Here is a 17,544-nt window from a genome sequence, read left to right on the forward strand (position 1 = left end):
AGGTACAGTGCTTTATCCACTGCACCATCTTAGATGCTTCAGAGCTAGCATTTATATAGTGTTTTGATGTTGCAGTGATATATAAGTTTCTCGTTTTATCATCACAAGAATTCTGTGAGATAGGTGCTGTTATCTCTTGGTTGTCAGTTCTTGGCACCCCTCCCCCCTTTTTAACAAAACTCTTCACTTTTTGTCTTAGGCAGAAGAGAAGTAAGGGCTAGGCAAACTGTGTTAAGTGATTGCCAAGGGTTACACAGCTCAGAAGTGTCTGAGGCCAGATTTGAGCCCAAGACTTCCCAGCTCTAGATTTGGCACTCTATCCCACTGTACCACCTAGCTGCTCCCTCCCCCATTACTTTGTATTGTTTTATATTTACTTATATTGTTTCCCTACAGTAGCAGTCAAGCTCTTTGGGAATTGGGATTGTTTCTATTTTTTCTTGTTTTCTTTGGTCTTCTTAAGTATCTTATACTATGATAAATATCTATTGTATTAATATTACAAGGTACATTCTTTCAAAACAAACCCATCTATAATAGCATATCCTTCCAAACCATGTAATGTAGGTGGTTTTTATTGTCTATCTTTTAAAGAAACATATGGCTTAAAGGATAAAAAGCTGGCCTCAGGCCCAGAAAGACCTGGGTTCAAGTCCCATCTCTTAAGCATATTTACTTTGTGACCCCTGGGCAAGTCATGCCACATCTTGGTGCTTTGGTGACCACAAATTGCAGAGAAAGTTTACTAACTTGAATTGGTAGAAGAAATTTTCCCATCTGGGATTTCCTACTACCAGTGACATCATTAGTTCAGTCCCTATCAAGTAGGTTAAGTAACTTGGTTGCCTTCACATTGCTGCCATCTGAGGCAGGATTTGAGCCCAGATCTTTCTGAAACCCAGCATGTCATCTACCACATCATGGCTTGTATTTTTTAACCCTTACCTTCTGTCTTAGATCAATGGATTCTAAGGCAGAAGAGCAGTAAGGGCAAGGCAATAAAGTGACTTGCTCAGGGTCACACAATCAGGAAATATAAGGTCAGATTGGAACCTTTCATCTCCAGACCTGGCCACATTGAGCCACATAACTCCTCCACAAGTATTTGTCATAATGCTAAATCAATGTGTTAGATACTTTGTATATAAATACAAAAATTCTACTGGAGGATATTACATATATATATACATATATGCAAACATATGCACACAAATAAATGCAAAATACATAAAAAATTATGGCTTTTGGCAGGGAAAGGAGCAAGAAGTTCAGACTTTCCTCATGTAGGGAAAGGATACTTCAAATGGTATTTCAAGAACTGAACTTTGAAGCAACATTAAAAAAGGAGAGAATTGCAGACATAGGGAGGAGTGCCAACATACTGCACAGTGTGTGAAGAAGAATATTGTAATATCATTCTGGTAAAATATTTTGACACCAGACTGAAGTGCATTAAATGTCCTAGAGACTATAGATATGACATAGTCAAACTGGTGTTTTTGGACTATTGATTTGGTAGATGTGTGATGGATTGGAGAGAGAAGAGGTTGAAAACAGGAAGAATAGTTAAGACTATTGCAGTAGTCCAGATTTGAGATAGTGAAAGCCTAAATCTTTCAATCAGCAGACATTTATTAAGTACCTACTATGTATCAGGCACTGGGGATTTGTAGACAAAATTGAAGCTCAATAAGCTGATTTAGAATAAATGGAGAGAAAAGGACAAATGGGGAAAATTGAGGTAAATTTGATGAGATGTGGCAGCTGACTTGATATAGGGTTTAGACAACAAAATCAATGATGATTCCAAGTTTGGGAAATTGAGTATTATAAAAGGGTTATGATGTTCTTTACAGAAATAAGGAAACTGAGAGAAGCGGGGGATAGACTTGTCAGGGGAGAAGACAGTGAGCTCTATTTTGGATATGTTTATAATAAAAGCAAAGGTGAGACTCAGTATGATAAGGCAAAGTGTGATAAGAAATCTGAAAAGTGTTCACTTTCACTGAGAAGTATAGCAGAGAAAGTTCCATGTGAGAGTTAGCCACTGAGTTGGATCCTTAATGCTGATGCTGAGGCATGTAATAGGGTCGCAAATTCATTCCTAGTATAGGGGATGGCATGGGCTGAAGCATGAAAACAGACAGTGTAAGGTGGTACACACAGAATGGAAGATACAAAGTAGTTTAGTTTGACTGGAATATAGAATTTGTGAAAGATTAAATATGGACAATATCCTCTGACATTTCTGAAATGCCTTACTACCTACGAAAGCACTTTTCTCTCAATAACTTTGTGAAGTAGGTGGCACAGTTATTTTCCTAAATACTTCCTAAACATTTTGAGTATCTGGGTGGTCAATTGAGAATGAAGAATTGAGGATTTTGAAGAACAAGAGAGATCAGGGTCTTGTCATTTGTTTGGTCTAGGATAGGTAGCAGGATAACCTTAAATGATCCTTACATCCTTATGTAATGGACAAGTAAGCAATGCTAGGTTGTGAAAGTTCTTGAATATCAAGGTCAGGATTTATTTTTAGTTTTAAAATTGTTTAGTGCCATTTTTTGGTTATATATTTGTAATATATTATTGCAATATATATATTCTCTTTCTACCACCTAATGAGTCTACCCATGTAACAAAGAAGAATAGTTAAGCAAAACCAATCAAAACACACACCAAATCCAGTTGCATATACAGCATTTAGTACCATTATTCCTAATAAAAGGGAGGAGATATAGATCTTTGTCTCTTATCTGGAGACAAAATTGATCATCACAGGTAACAGTCAATTTGAAAAAATACAACTACCAAAGTAGTAATACTGATGGGTCTTTAATTGAGTCAGATAGATTATAATCTGGAAAGCTTTACGGAACTGTAGTATGGAGACTTCCACTGAACTACAGAAAAAGGGGGTGATTGAATAAGTTTTTGAAAAGGGGGGTTAAATTGAGGTCACCGAAGCTGGGGTGGCTGGAAAGGGCCTTCTGGCTCTTTAGTTTGATAGTCCTTTGTCAGTGGAAGTTAGTGACTGGTTAAGAGGCAAGAGATGAATTAATAGTTAATTCACTCATTATCTGTCTTTTGTGTTCTTTGTTTTAACTCTGGAAAGTAATCTACTTAGAGACTCTGAAAAAAATATCAATACATGTTATTCACCTTTTTAGTGTCATTTGCTTATATTATTGTAGTTCACATTTTATTTGGAAGGCCACTGAAGGCTTTAGTTGTGTTCCTCAGGTATCAGTGTGGAGCCTAGATTAGATATTATATTACATTAAATTTTATTACATTAAAAACAAGAAGTTAGGATCTTGTTTTGATCATTTATGTGAAAAGAGATTAGGGCCTGAACTTGGGTGGCCATAGTGAGGGGAAGAGAAAAGTATCTCTGATGAGGGAGATTGTGAAGATAGAAATGACAGGACCTGGCAGCTAATTGGATATATAGGGGAGAGGGAAAAGGAAAAATCTGGTAACCTAGGAGAAAAAGGTGATGCCATTAATAGAAATAGAGAAGTTAGAGTTGGAGTTTTGGAGAGAGGAGAGACATGATCAGTTCAATTTTGCATATGTTAAATTTGATGATATGTACAGATCAAAGTAACTATAGCCAGGTGGAACTAGAGCTGGGAGTGGGCAATATGAGGAGGAAAGTTGGAGTTGGAGATAACTGTGGATGTGATTAACCCAGGTATACAGGTGATTGAAAATTTTTATCATATTCAGGAAACTTTTCAGCTTTTGGCATGAATTTCAGGTCTCCATCTATAGGAAAACACAATATAATACTGGGTATTTCAGCAGAAAAGGCAAGGAAGAAGTATTTTAGGTAGAAAGGAAGAAGCAGGCTTTTTCTGGTGAGAGGGTATAGGTATCAGTAAAGTATATTTCAAAATGGAAAGATGAAATAAATCTGGAATACTGCTTGGCTAGAGTAGAGCCTAGATGGTTTAGAAAGTAGGGAATAAGATGAATGAAGGTTCTCTATAGGAGAGTATTTGGTAACAATTTCTTTTTCACTTCTGATCCTTCTTTGGCCTTTCATCTTAACTGAAATGAACTCCTGATTATCTCTGCCATCAAGTTATCTTTAGTTTGCAATTGATTTTAAGAAACAAGGAGCTTTCTTCATTCTTCCTGCTTTTAGTTTCTCCTCTCACCAATCCATATTGCGCAGAACTGCCAAACAACTGTTCCTAAGACACAGGTCTTGCCATGTTGTTTCCTTGGCTAAAAAAAAGCACTGTGTACTAAGACTTAGCAGGAAACAACCAAGAAGCCCTCTTAATGGTTTTCCTTAATTTTAGTACCTTTCCTCTGAGTCTGTTCCTAATTAATTTTTTATATATCTTACTTGTACATAATTGTTTCCATGTTGTTTCCTCATTAGATTGTGAATTCCATAAGAATAAGGATTGTGTTGCCTTTCCTTTTTTTTATCTCCAGAGCTAAGACAGTATCTTGCATATAGTAACTGCTTAATAAAGGTTTAATTATTGTTTATTGACACAATCATAAGAGAACTTAAAAGACTGATTTAAAGTGGAATAAATGAATGCTTCTCCCTAGCTGAAGCTTTTCAGCTTAAGACTTTTATGTCAAAAATAAAATTGTTTTGTATAATACCTTAAAGGAAAGTATAGATAGTATTTGTTTGTCTCTTTTGAATTGAGTCCTGCATTACCAACAACATGTTAGATATATTTACCAGAATGTAACATGGGGATTTCAAATTTAGTATGTTTAAAACAGAACTCATCTTCCCTTCTTCCTCCCCATATCCTGCACCCTGCTTTCAAAAATTCCCATTTCTATTGAGAGCATAAAATTTGTCCCATTACTCAGTTTCACAACCACATAGACATTCTTGATTTTCCTATCCCTCTCCTGTACTGCCTCTAAAGCTAATCAGTTACCAAGACATAGCTTTATCAATATAACAGCACATCTGCTCTATTATCTCCATTTAAAATTCTGCCACTCTCATTCAGACTCACCTACCTTTCATTTGGATTATTGTAATAACATCCCAAAATATTGTAAAAGTTCCACCTGCTTCTGCTCTTTTCTCTCTTTAATCATTGTTCTAGATAGTTGCCAAGATAATCTTTCCAAGCCACATGTTTGAATATGCAATTCCTCTGTTTAAAAGGCTTCAGAGGTTCCCTATACCTCTAAGATAAAATATAAACTTGTTACCCTGGCATTTAAAGCTTACCACAATTTGGCTCCTACCTACCATTCCATTTTACTTCCTTTCACATTCTCTGGGTTCTAATCTACCTGGCCATCTGGCTATTCCCAAGAATCCATATTCCATCCATGTGCCATTGCACAGACTGCCCCCCAAGATAGGAATGTACAATACTCAACGAAGGGCTCACTTTTAACTTGAAGTCTTCTTGTCTGATCTACGCAGTTGTTAGTGCTTTCTTCCTCCTTTAATCATTTTTTATTTACTTATCTTTTTATATATTGTATCCACCTACCCTCTACCCATAAAAGTCAGTGATTATTTTGTTTTTGTAACCTCAGTATCTTGTACCTAGTAAGTACATGATAAATATTTGTTGAATAATAAAATCTTGCATTTATATAAGGCTTTGAAGTTGGTAGAACATTTTATTTACAATAGTGCTTTGGGATGTGTCCAGAGGATCATAAATTTAGAGCTGGAAGGAATGTCGAAAGCCTTCTCTGTTTACAGCTGAGTAAACTGAGGCTTAGTGAGTTAAGTGACTTTACTAAAGTCACACAGGTCATAAACATCAGAGATGGAATTTGAATCTAGAGCTAGTGTCCCGTGCCCCCCCCCCCCCCCAATTGTACCACTCTTATTTGCTATTTAAAGTAGTTATCTTCATTTTTCAGATGAGGAAAATGAGGCTGTAAGGGGTTAAATGTAACTAGTAGGTGTTGGAACTCAAGATACAAATCTAGTTTTCTTCTTGCTCTGAGCCCTATATTTTTAATATTCTCAGTAACCAAAGTCCTTTTGAACTCACTTCAAAGATCTTTTCAACTTTCCCTTATGTTACTTGTTTACTATCAGTCTCATGCAGGTATTTAGTCTTAGATGGAGTTTGTCACCAATTTTAGGATGTATTCTCAAGCTACTTGTCTCTGAGAAGACCTAGTCTTAGCACACCAGGAGCTGCTACTGGCCTCACATGTCTATAAGCTGTGCTGTGATCAGAAAGATTTGGACCCCTGAGAGTTCAGTTGACCTATTGTCGTTTAGTTGTGTCTAACTCTATGACCCCATTTGGGGTTTTCTTGGCAAAGATATTGGAGTGGTTCTCCATTTACTTCTCTGGATCATTTTCCAGAAGAAGAAACTGAAGCAAACAATCTGAAGTGGGATTTGAACTCAGGTCTTGCCTTCTCCAGGGCTTGGAACTCTTATCTGCTGAAGCGTGTAGCTGGTAGCTGCCCTTATCTTAACACTATACCACACTGATGCCTTTCTAAAGGTAGATAACACATCTACTTATTCTCTTAGATCTTGACCTCTGGTTCCTTGACTTTTTCTTATTCTCTGTTGTTCATCTATCCAGAAACCCTCAGTGGCCACTCTATTTTTTAAACTTTTTCTTTTTTAAATTATTTTTTAAAAACTATTTTATTTTTTAAACCCTTAGAATTAAAACCTTAGAATATTAGAATCAATACTGTTTATTGGTTCCAAGGCAAAAGTATGGTAAAGACTAGGCAATGGGGGTTAAGCGACTTGCCCCAGGGGTTACACAGCTAGGAAGTATCTTAGGTCAGATTGGAAGCCAGGACCTTCTATCTCTTGTCTTGGTTCTTAATTCACTGATCCACCTAGCTGGCACCCCCAAACATTTTTTTTATTGTCATCCTCTTCACATATTCTTTGCTCCAGTCAAACTGTCCCTTGAACATTCCTTGTATTTTCTCATTTGCTAATGCTGTTTCCTGTTCATGGCATCTTCTCTAGTTCTCTTGAGTAGCTTTTAAACTCCCATGCAGGCCACTTCTTCTATGAAGCCTTTTCTTCTGATATCCTTTTTTAAAAGATTAAATTTTATTTTATTTTCAAAAGAAAATCTGCTTTCTATTCCTCCCATCAACTTTAGCTCTGCCTGCTTACCTCCATTAGCTCTGCCCCCATAACCCCATTGGGAAATTAAAAAATGAAACAAAAACAAATTTCTCCAATACAAACATGTTGTTAAACAAAACAAATTCTTGCAATGGCCATAGGTCCAAAATATGTTTGGTTGGTTTCAGTTTATATTGAATTTATCACCTTTATCAGGAGATAAACAGAGTGTTTCATCATGAGTCTTCTTGAATTTTGATTGGTCATTATGTAAATAAGAGTTATTAAGTCTTTATAATGTTGTGGTTATTATAGAAATTCTTCTCCTGGTTCCAAGTCCTAATATCTTAAAATTCCTCTATCTGATTGGGAACAATCATTCCTTTTGTCTCTCATATAGCACACTGGTACATTTGTGGTTCTTGAATGTATTTGTATAATTTTATGATTATATGTTTTTCTATTTTCTTTTCTAGATTATACATTTTGTGAGGCAGGAAGTATTTTGATCTAAACTTATCTCTTTTCAGTGCTCTACATTTAGTAGGCATATTGTAAATGATTTTTTCATATTGCCCACATGCCAACTAACTAAATGAAGGCCATTTTCAAATTCATGATATGATAGTTTGTTATAAGAAGTTCCAAAAAAGATGGAGATGTCCAGTCACTAAACTGTTTACAAATCTTGATAGTACGAAATAGAAATGACCTTCTATTTAGTCTCTCTTGGTTGAACAGCAGTGTAGTTCAACTATAGCTTCCTTAGTTCTGATCAGTTTGTATATCTTTGTATCATTAAATATATTTTACTTTTAATAAATAATCTCACTGAGGTTCCTATAACATGTCATGTCCTAACCTACTAATTTTATTGGGTCCCATAAAAATAAGATGTTAGGTGAAATGTTATAGGTTCTGTTCTGCAGTTTAGCTATCTAATCTTCATGTTAGGCAATTGGCCAAAGGGCATTTTAGTTGGGTTTGCTTATGATCTAGCATTGGTTTAATTGGTTGAGGCACTAATACTTGAACATGACTATAAATATTCCCATTATTTTATAAGAAAACAAAGTATAAGTGGTTATATTGTAAATAAAATTTCCTAATGATATTTCTTTGTTTATATTACAGAGGCTGAGAAGCTGACTAAGATGAGTTCCCTTTTGGAAAGACTCCATGCAAAATTTAACCAAAACAGACCTTGGAGTGAAACCTTTAAGCTCATTCGTCAAGTTACGGTAAGAATGATGAAGATCTGAGGCAAAGTGTTTTAGATGCTACTGGAATCTACCTAAGGCTTCCTGGCTTTGATGCCTGCTTTTAATCTGTTATGTCATGCTGTCTTCTCTAAAGGAATATACATTTAAAATAAAACAGGGATATGTAAAATATATCTAAGTAGGTGATCTCTAAGGAAGAAAATGGTCATTACTGATTAGGAGAATCAGCAAGGCTTTTCTGAGAATAGAACATTTGAATGGGGCTACCAAAAATGATCAAGAATTCAACAGGAGGAATGAATTAGGGAATTATAGGGAATATGGGACAAAGTAAGTATAGGTATGAAAGTAGAAAAGCAGAGAATCTGTATAAGGAATGATGAGGAATCCAGTTTGGTTGGATCATAAAAGTATATAGAAGACAGTGTTATGAAAGGAAGAAAGCTGAAACGGTACTGGAGTATGGATTGCAAGACTAAAGAGTTTAAACTTTTTCAGTAGGCAGTGATCATGAAAGGTACTAAGCAGAGAGAAGGTCTTTAACAGATTTAGGGATAAGGAAAAGGCTGGGTAGTACTGAGGAAAGATACCTTGATTGGGGACATGAGGTCTAATAATCCTCCTGATACTATCACATTGGGAAAGTCTTTTTACAGAGAGAGAGAGAGAGAGAGAGAGAGAGAGAGAGAGAGAGAGAGAGAGAGAGAGAGAGAGAGAGAGAGAGAGAGAGAGAGAGAACAAATGGAGGAAACCTGCAAATAATTATATGCACCAACATTCATAAGTCTAAGAAATTTTAAGGTTTACAAGGGAAAATCTCAAATAATAAAATACCCAAGTCAGCTGGAAATTATGGTGGTTTTAATTAATATAGAGAGAAGGAATTAAGGAGAAGAGAGAGGGAGAGAAAAGAGTTAATTTAAACTGCTCCAGCTCAGGCTGAGCCAGGCAGGAGTTAAAGGCCTTGGCCAAAGTGGCCTCCCTGAGCCCAAGGGAAAGGAAGTTCTTCTCAAGGAAGCTGTCTGAGGGAGCTCCTCCAGGCTGAGTTCCACACCTGAACTGAACCCCAGGCTGCTCATATAGACCTTTTCACCCACGTGGCTCCTCCTATAAATTTTCACATCTACCAGTCACATCTACCAGTCACATCAAAGGCTTTCTCCAGGATTTCCCATACTTCTAATTTTCACCTTCTTTGATTAGATTTTTTAGTTACTCTATACTTCTTTGTTAAGTTCTCCTTTTGTTAGTTACTTGACCATTTTGTGATTAATTTAACCTTTATAGGTACTTAACATCTTTTTGTATTAAGGTCTAAAAATAGACTTAGCAACCACCTAGCTTCACTATAAGGTGAAAAATAAGTACTTTATCTTCCCCTAAAGTATGTCTAAGTAGGGTGGAGTAATGTGAAGTACAACAAGACGTTCCTGATTCTGTTAAAGAGAGTGTCTTCATTGTTACAATCAGGAAATAGCTAAATCAAATCTTCTAAAGTATGGTCTGAGTAGGGTGGAGTAGTTTTAAAATTCACAATAGTAAGGTTCTACTGTAATTCAGTGGTTCCCAGTAAGATTGTTTCAGTATTCTCTTTCCCCCTATATAGGAAAAACGAGTTGTGATGAGTACCAGTGGGCACCAGTATTTGGTCAGCTGTTTGGAGACCTTGCAGAAGGCACTCAAAGGTATGTCTGCACCCTTGAAACATATAGCCTTCTTTAGATTTTTCCTTCCATCTCAGATATTATATGATTTAGAAGAGACCATGTGGTTTAATGAAAAGAACTTTACCCTTTGGAGTTAGGAAAAACTTCTGTCTGAATCCTATCTCTGATACTTTTTGGCTTGTCTTGACCTAGGAGGAGTTACTTTCACCTCTCTTAGCCTCATTTGTCAATCAGGGATAATGCTTTTATTCTTGGATTGACCTCATCTATCTTACTGTGAGGTCCAATGAAATAACATTGGTAAGGCATTTGTAAATCTTAAAGCATCTATCAAGGTTGGCTTATTATATTTAGGCAGAAATTACGGACATGATTTTTGATTCTAGGCATTTACTTCAATTGTTACTAAACCTAGTGATACTTATCATGTGAAAAACTTCTTGAACTTTGTAAGCCTTTCCTTTTAGTCCTTATTTTTAATAACAAATCTAAAAAGGCCAGTTTTGACAGTTAAATGTGGGTACTTGGATTAAACCTTTGTGCTCTCTTCATAATGAGTAATTTGTTACTTTAGTAGTAAGAAAATGAACAATTTAATTGAAAATATTTTAGCATTATTAATGGAGAATGTTTTCTGGAAAAAGATAAAAAGATTTAAAATAAATTGAGGTATTCAATTTGGTAGCTATTACACCATGTTTACTTTCTGATAATTGCAGTTTTTGTTGTGACTTACCACCAATTAGACTACCTTAGCTGAACTAGTTATTCTTTCTGTGTGTGTGTTTGATGTTGTTTCTAATTGTTTTAACACTATCCAAAAAGAATGTTTGGCTTGTTTTAGTTAAAACACAATTTGTCCAATACCACCAGTTCATCTCTAGGTTCTCTTGTTCTGCCATCCTAGAATACTCAAAGTTGAGATGGGGAAGTTCAGTCTTTAGCTCTTCCAACAGATGGGGCTTATTTTAATCCTGGTTAGATTCTAGTCTTCTTGCAGATCTTGTAACTAATTCTATGACTGTGAAATTCAGAAACAGTTTTACCAACCACATAGGCATACAGATATATGTTTCAAAGGCTCATCTAGATAATGCTGCCAAAAGGTACATAATGATCTGCTAACTAGCTTTGACTTTAAACCTTCCTTTGAGCCACTTTTTTGAATAAAAAATTAAAAATATAGAGACACAAAATAAATTTGGTAAATTTGCCAACATATCAAGTGAGTCTTCGAGTACATGAACTATTCCACACCTGTTGTCTCCATCTCTGATAAAAAGTGATAGATTTTTTTTCTCCCTTTTTCAGTGACATCTTTACCAGCAATGACTGACCGGTTGGAGTCTATAGCAAGACAGAATGCGTAAGTAATTTTTAAACCATATACAGAAGCATTTTATTTTTTTTTAAACTCTTATTGGCTCCAAGGCAGAAGAGTGGTAAGGGCTAGGCAATGGGGGGTCAAGTGACTTGCCCAGGGTCACACAGCTGGGAAGTGTCTGAGGCCAGAGTTGAACCTAGGACCTCCCATCTCTAGTAAGGCTCTCAATCCACTGAGCTACCCAGCTGTCCCCCAGAGAAGCATTTTAAGTCATTGTTGACTTATTGGGTGTGGGGGAGGAGTTCTTCATTTATCTTTTAATAATTATTTTTTTTTGTTTTTTTTTTGTTCCCATCAGACTGGGCTCTCATCTTAGTGCCAATGGTACCGAATGTTACATCACATCAGATATGTTCTATGTGGAAGTGCAGTTAGATCCTACAGGACATCTTTCTGATGTCAAAGTAGCTCATCATGGAGAGAATCCTGTGGTATGTGCTCCCGAGTTTTGTTTTGTTTTTGAAACTGTTGGACTTATACAGAAAGACAAACTATAAGTGAACTCGATCATTCTTAGGCTTAGATATTTAATGAGCCACGGTCTAAATTAAGAGTTTCCAACCCTTTTTAGGTCCATACTCCTTTTCTCTTACTCTTATGAAATGTGAAATTAATACTTGGGCCTACCATGCTTATATAAATAAAAATTAATTTTTCATAAGGAAAAATTAGGCTTTTGACAGGCTTCTCATATGTTCTGTGTGTATTTAAAGATTTGAACCCTATGTTGGGAACCCCTGGACTAAATAATTGACTTGGCTATAGTATTGTGAAGGTATTCATAGTTTAATTCTATTGTATAACTTGTTATGCCATGAAATTCAGTATGATTCAATTCTAATATGAATTTCATTCAAAGTGAATAATTGGAAATATGATAAAAAAAACCTGTTAATAACATAATTCTATAGTATAGACTCCCAGTGAGATAAGAGAAAAAAGAGAGATTCTAGAATATTTACTGAACTATTAATATTTAAAGCTAATTAATATATTTTCTTGTATTAAAAAACCCCGTTAGATTTTCAATTAGAAAGGGATGTTTTCATTATAAGACTTTCTTGGAAAAGGAAGAAATTTAGTGTTCAAAAATGTTGCATTTGTGTTTTAAAATAACAACAATCTTTCTGTTTTCAGAGTTGTCCTGAGCTGGTGCAACAACTGAGGTGAGAAAGTGATATTTAAATTTCTTGATTGACAATGTTTTTCTTGTCTTTGAAGGAAATCAAACTTTTGGTAGATTTTCAGGGTCTTAGCTTAAAATTTATCAGCTTTCATAAAATATATGATAAAAATGATAAAAAATATCAGCTTTCAAAGTTGTTTTCTTTTCTATATATCTTGGCTTAATTTAGCCTTGTTAACTCTGCAGAGAGACAAAAATACCTGCAGCATAGTAACTAAATGATGTACATTTAGAGAAATCCAAGCAATAGGAAAATCTTCTGAGGTTTTCATTTTTTGAAAGACTTTTTTTTTTGGTTGGTCTTTGCCATTGTTCATTTATCTACTACCTCTGTATATACGGCCTAGGGCAAGAGCTTTTTCTCCTTTGGCAAAGCTGCTTGTCTAAGTGCATCCTAGACATGGCACTTTTCCCTCCTTCTGCAATCAGAACTGCTCAAGAACAAGTTATAAGGAGAATAAATGTTTTTATATTGGATCATTATACTTACCAAAGACAACTTTGTTACAGGAATTTAGATGAACATTTCATTGCTATTAAAGCAAACTTAGGTTTGCTTCATCAGAGGTTCTAAGAGGAAGTATGCATTAAAAATTTTTTATATTTAACATCAAAATTTGAACTTTCAGAATCCTATATGAAGGTATCTTGGAATATGAATTAAAACACAGTGAATTAAATTTTAAGTCTTAATCTGGGAGTCTTAAAGACCTTGGTAGAAATATAATCAGAATATACTTACTTTGACATTAACATGAATGAAATGGTAGAATCTTTTTTATTTCTGTGTTCTAGATTTAAAAAACTTTTCGATGAAATCTTTTGTTTTTATATCACCTTTATTTTCAGATATCCTTCTTTCTTTCTCTACCCAGTGAACCACCTCTTGTATTAAAGAATTTTAAAGAGAGAGACAGAAAGGCAATTGAGTGAAATTTAGCACACCATTAAATGAATCTTGGAGTATATAATCTGTTCTATACCCAGAGTACTTTCCCTTTATGAAAAGGGAGCATACTATTGACTTCTACTTCTACAATTCCAATACCAATAGGAAACTGAAGTGGAAATTTATATAATTTTTACTTTTATGAATCTTAGTATAGTGTTAGCATATGCATTTTGTTTTGGCTGATTTTATTTGTTTTTTTCTGTTGTTACAAGGAAATGCTACCTTGTAATTATTTTGTATACATTATATTTAAACTTAACATTTGTGTTGTCTGCCCCATTTGAATGAAAGCTTCTTAAGAGCAGGGACTAGATTTGGTCTCTAGCACAAACTAGGAGTTTGATAAATGCTTTTTGAATGTTTAAAAATCTCACTGGGAAGGGGAAACAGGAGGGGATATATCTGGAAATTTAGGTATTGAAAAATAAAAGTCATTAATAAGATCTTTAAAACTAAGATGTTATTGCTATATTTTAGTTGTTGGTATTCAGTTGTATTCCCCTCTTAATGATCCCTTGGACAATGCTAAAGCATGCCAATACTGCCCATGGGCTTTTCTTAGCAGGGATACTGAGATGGCTTGCCATTTCCTGTTCCAAAGGAAAACAGAGGTTAAATGATTTGCCTGGGTCACACTAGTAAGAGTCTGAAGCAAAATTTAAATTCAGATCTTCCTGATTCCAGGCCTGGCACTTTATCCCCAGAGCCATAGATTACTCTTTGGATTCCATCCCTTCCTTCCTGCTATAGAGCCATCCCTCAGAACAAAGAATTTTGACATCAGTAAAATTTAAAATTAAGGCAAAATTTTGATGTGAAATAATTTTTAAACTTTAATTATTATTTGAAACTTTAGTACTCTGAAAGCTGTGTTATTGCCTTGTTACTTGAAAGACAATGGATGTATTTTCTAGCTCTAGTAGAATTAGTTTTAACATCCTAATAATACTACAACAACTAATAATACTCATATGACTTTTTAATATTTGCAAAGTACTTTATCTCCTTTAATCCTCAGAACAGCTTTAGTAGGTAGATACTGTTCCATTTTATAGATTAAAAAACTGAGGCAAAGGTTAAATTAATTACCACAGAGCTAGGTATAATACTGAGTCAGTATTTGAACTCATATCTTCCTGACTGCAGGTCCAGTGTTCTATATTCACTATACCATCTAGTTATTTCAATCATTATTCCTTTAATGCTTAAAATTTATTCATAAAAAGAGTGATCTGTCAGTATTGTATATTATTCAGGCACAAATGTCTCACAGTTATATAAGGGAAAAAATATAGTTTTTATGGTGGTATACACAGTGCAACTAAAGGGTACAGTTTGGTTTTATAGAAGCCAAATTAAGGTGTAAAGGGCGGGGTGGAGCTTGTGGCCTATATTCAGACCAATGTGTCATCTGCACAATGTGAATTAATCAAGGTCTCTTGATTTGTCTTTTTTAACTGCTTATTAGTTTCTTTACTATAACAATGAGGCAGGGCCAGGAAGACAAAAAGTATAAAATTGTTGAGCTTTGTTATTCAGCAGGTATATAGTACAAGACTTTGGTGGAGAAAGAGATTGAAGAAAATGACTGAAATGAAAGTTTCAGATTCAGCTTCTTTACAATGAATAATTAAGTTAAATTTAATTTTTATCTATGTCTTCATTGAACATTTCTGTTTCATAGAGAGAAAAATTTTGATGAATTCTCCAAGCATCTTAAAGGCCTTGTTAATCTGTATAAACTTCCAGGGGACAAGTAAGTTAAATTTTTTTTTTTCTTTTTGGTTAGAAATATTAAGTTTCATTACAATCAATGGATGGATATTTGCTTTTTTCCATCATTTTGCTGAGAAATTTGCCAAGATTGTCTGTGAATCAATCCATTTTATTATTTTTATTCATATTGAGATCTTGAAAATAGAGCTAATGAAAATCTCCTAATGCTTACATAATGCCTGTAAAGCTGATTATAAGAGCTGAGGGGAGAGTGTTTGTTAGCTTGTTGTTGCATTAGCATTTTAGCATATTGAACAGAGTATAGGTATTGTGGAAATAGTATGACAGTTTCATTAATAGTTACCCCATCTGAGGTTTTACCAGAGAAACTTGTTACTTTGGCATAATCTGGACTTGCAAAATCAACTTTAGTGAATCAACTGAAATAGCTTTCAAATGTTTAAGAAATATTTGCTTATAATCTATGCATTATCCTTTCTTAACTTTCTGACTGTATGTATTTTTGAAGTGATACAAATAATTTATTTTAAAAATATTTTTATTGAGATCTTTTTTATATCATTTGTATTTCCAACGTGTCCCTTCTTTTTTTCCCCTCCAAAAGGCTAATCACTTATTTTTATTTACTTATTTTTTAAACCCTTAGCTTCTGTCTTAGCATCAATACTGTGTATTGTTTCCAAGGCAGAAGAGCAGTAAGGGCTAGGCAGTGGCAGGGTTGAAAGGGGGGATGTTAAGTGACTTGCCTGAGGTCACAAAGTTAGGAAGTATTTTAGGCCAGATTTGAATTTAGGACCCCCTGTCTCTAGACCTGGCTCTCAATCAACTGTTCCCAGACTAATCACTTATTAATAAAGGAAAAAAAGGAGAAAAAGTTAATGAACAGAAACAAATGGTGTCTCATTTCCAGAAAGCAGGGAAGATGCATTCTAATATACCTTCTGACCATTTCTGTTTTATTTTTATTATTCTTTTCATTTACTTGTTGTCCTGTTTCCTCAGTCTTCTTTATTTTTCTTGTGTCAGTTTAAGATGTCTTCTTATATTTCTTTGTGTTCATCATATTCATCAATTTATAGTTTTAATAACCCATGTGAAAGGAAAGAATCAATCATAGCTTTTTTGCCTAGCACTGCCAAGGGAATGGGGCTATTTTAAGTTCTTGATTGATTAACTTAAAATAGACAAAGGGAATAAAAAATTCCCTTTCACACCCATTTTATTCATGTGCCACAGTTTGTTTTTCCCTAATTGATAGATATTGACTTTATTTTCATTTCTTTGCTACTTATGAAGTACTACTATAAATATTTTCCTCTGTATGGTACCTGTCTTTTTAAAATTTTTTTTATTTTTTATTAAACATTATTTTATTTGGTCATTTCCAAACATTGTTCATTGGAAACAAAGATCATTTTCTTTTCCTCTCCCCCCTCCCCCTCCCATAGCGATGCACGATTCCACTGGGTGTCAGATGTGTTCTTGATTCGAATCCATTTCCATGTTGTTGGTATTTGCATTAGAGTGTTCATTTAGAGTCTCTCCTCTGTCATCTCCCCTCAACCCCTGTAGTCAAGCAGTTGCTTTTCCTTGGTGTTTTTACTCCCACAGTTTATCCTCTGCTTGTGGATAGTGTTTTTTAGATCCCTGCAGATTGTTCAGGGACATTGTATTGACACTAGTGGAGAAGTCCATCACCTTCGATTGTACCACAGTGTATCAGTCTCTGTGTATAATGTTTTCCTGGTTCTGCTCCTTTCGCTCTGTATCACTTCTTGGAGGTCGTTCCAGTCTCCATGGAATTCCTCTACTTTATTATTCCTTTTAGCACAATAGTAATCCATCACCAACAGATACCACAATTTGTTCAGCCATTCCCCAATTGAAAGGCATCCCCTCATTTTCCAATTTTTTGCCACCACAAAGAGCGCAGCTATGAATATTCTTATACAAGTCTTTTTCCTTATTATCTCTTTGGGGTACAAACCCAGCAGTGCTATGGCTGGATCAAAGGGCAGACAGTCTTTTATCGCCCTTTGGGCATAGTTCCAGATTGCCCTCCAGAATGGTTGGATCAATTCACAACTCCACCAGCAATTAATTAATGTCCCTACTTTGCCACATCCCCCTCCAGCATTCATTACTTTCCATAGCTGTCATGTTAGCCAATCTGCTAGGTGTGAGGTGATACCTCAGAGTTGTTTTGATTTGCATCTCTCTGATTATAAGAGGTGTAGAGCACTTTTTCATGTGCTTATTAATAGTTTTGATTTCTTTGGCTGAAAATTGCCTGTTCATGTCCCTTGCCCATTTATCAATTGGA

The 17,544-nt window shown here is 35.0% G+C and overlaps 1 protein-coding gene across 1 annotated transcript in view; it reads left to right on the plus strand.

Annotated features, from left to right (window-relative positions):
• The window catches only part of MED1 (mediator complex subunit 1), a 39,362-nt gene that overhangs the window by 977 nt on the left and 20,841 nt on the right, over positions 1 to 17,544 (plus strand). Inside the window, exons 2-7 of the mRNA XM_001366443.4 lie at positions 8,207 to 8,313; positions 9,902 to 9,980; positions 11,274 to 11,328; positions 11,645 to 11,777; positions 12,484 to 12,512; positions 15,169 to 15,240. Coding sequence (XP_001366480.1) covers positions 8,207 to 8,313; positions 9,902 to 9,980; positions 11,274 to 11,328; positions 11,645 to 11,777; positions 12,484 to 12,512; positions 15,169 to 15,240 — 475 coding nt within the window. The remainder of the gene's footprint in view (positions 1 to 8,206; positions 8,314 to 9,901; positions 9,981 to 11,273; positions 11,329 to 11,644; positions 11,778 to 12,483; positions 12,513 to 15,168; positions 15,241 to 17,544) is intronic.

The sequence above is a fragment of the Monodelphis domestica genome, chromosome 2 (genome assembly GCF_027887165.1).
Source record: "Monodelphis domestica isolate mMonDom1 chromosome 2, mMonDom1.pri, whole genome shotgun sequence".
Taxonomy (NCBI): Eukaryota; Metazoa; Chordata; class Mammalia; order Didelphimorphia; family Didelphidae; genus Monodelphis; species Monodelphis domestica.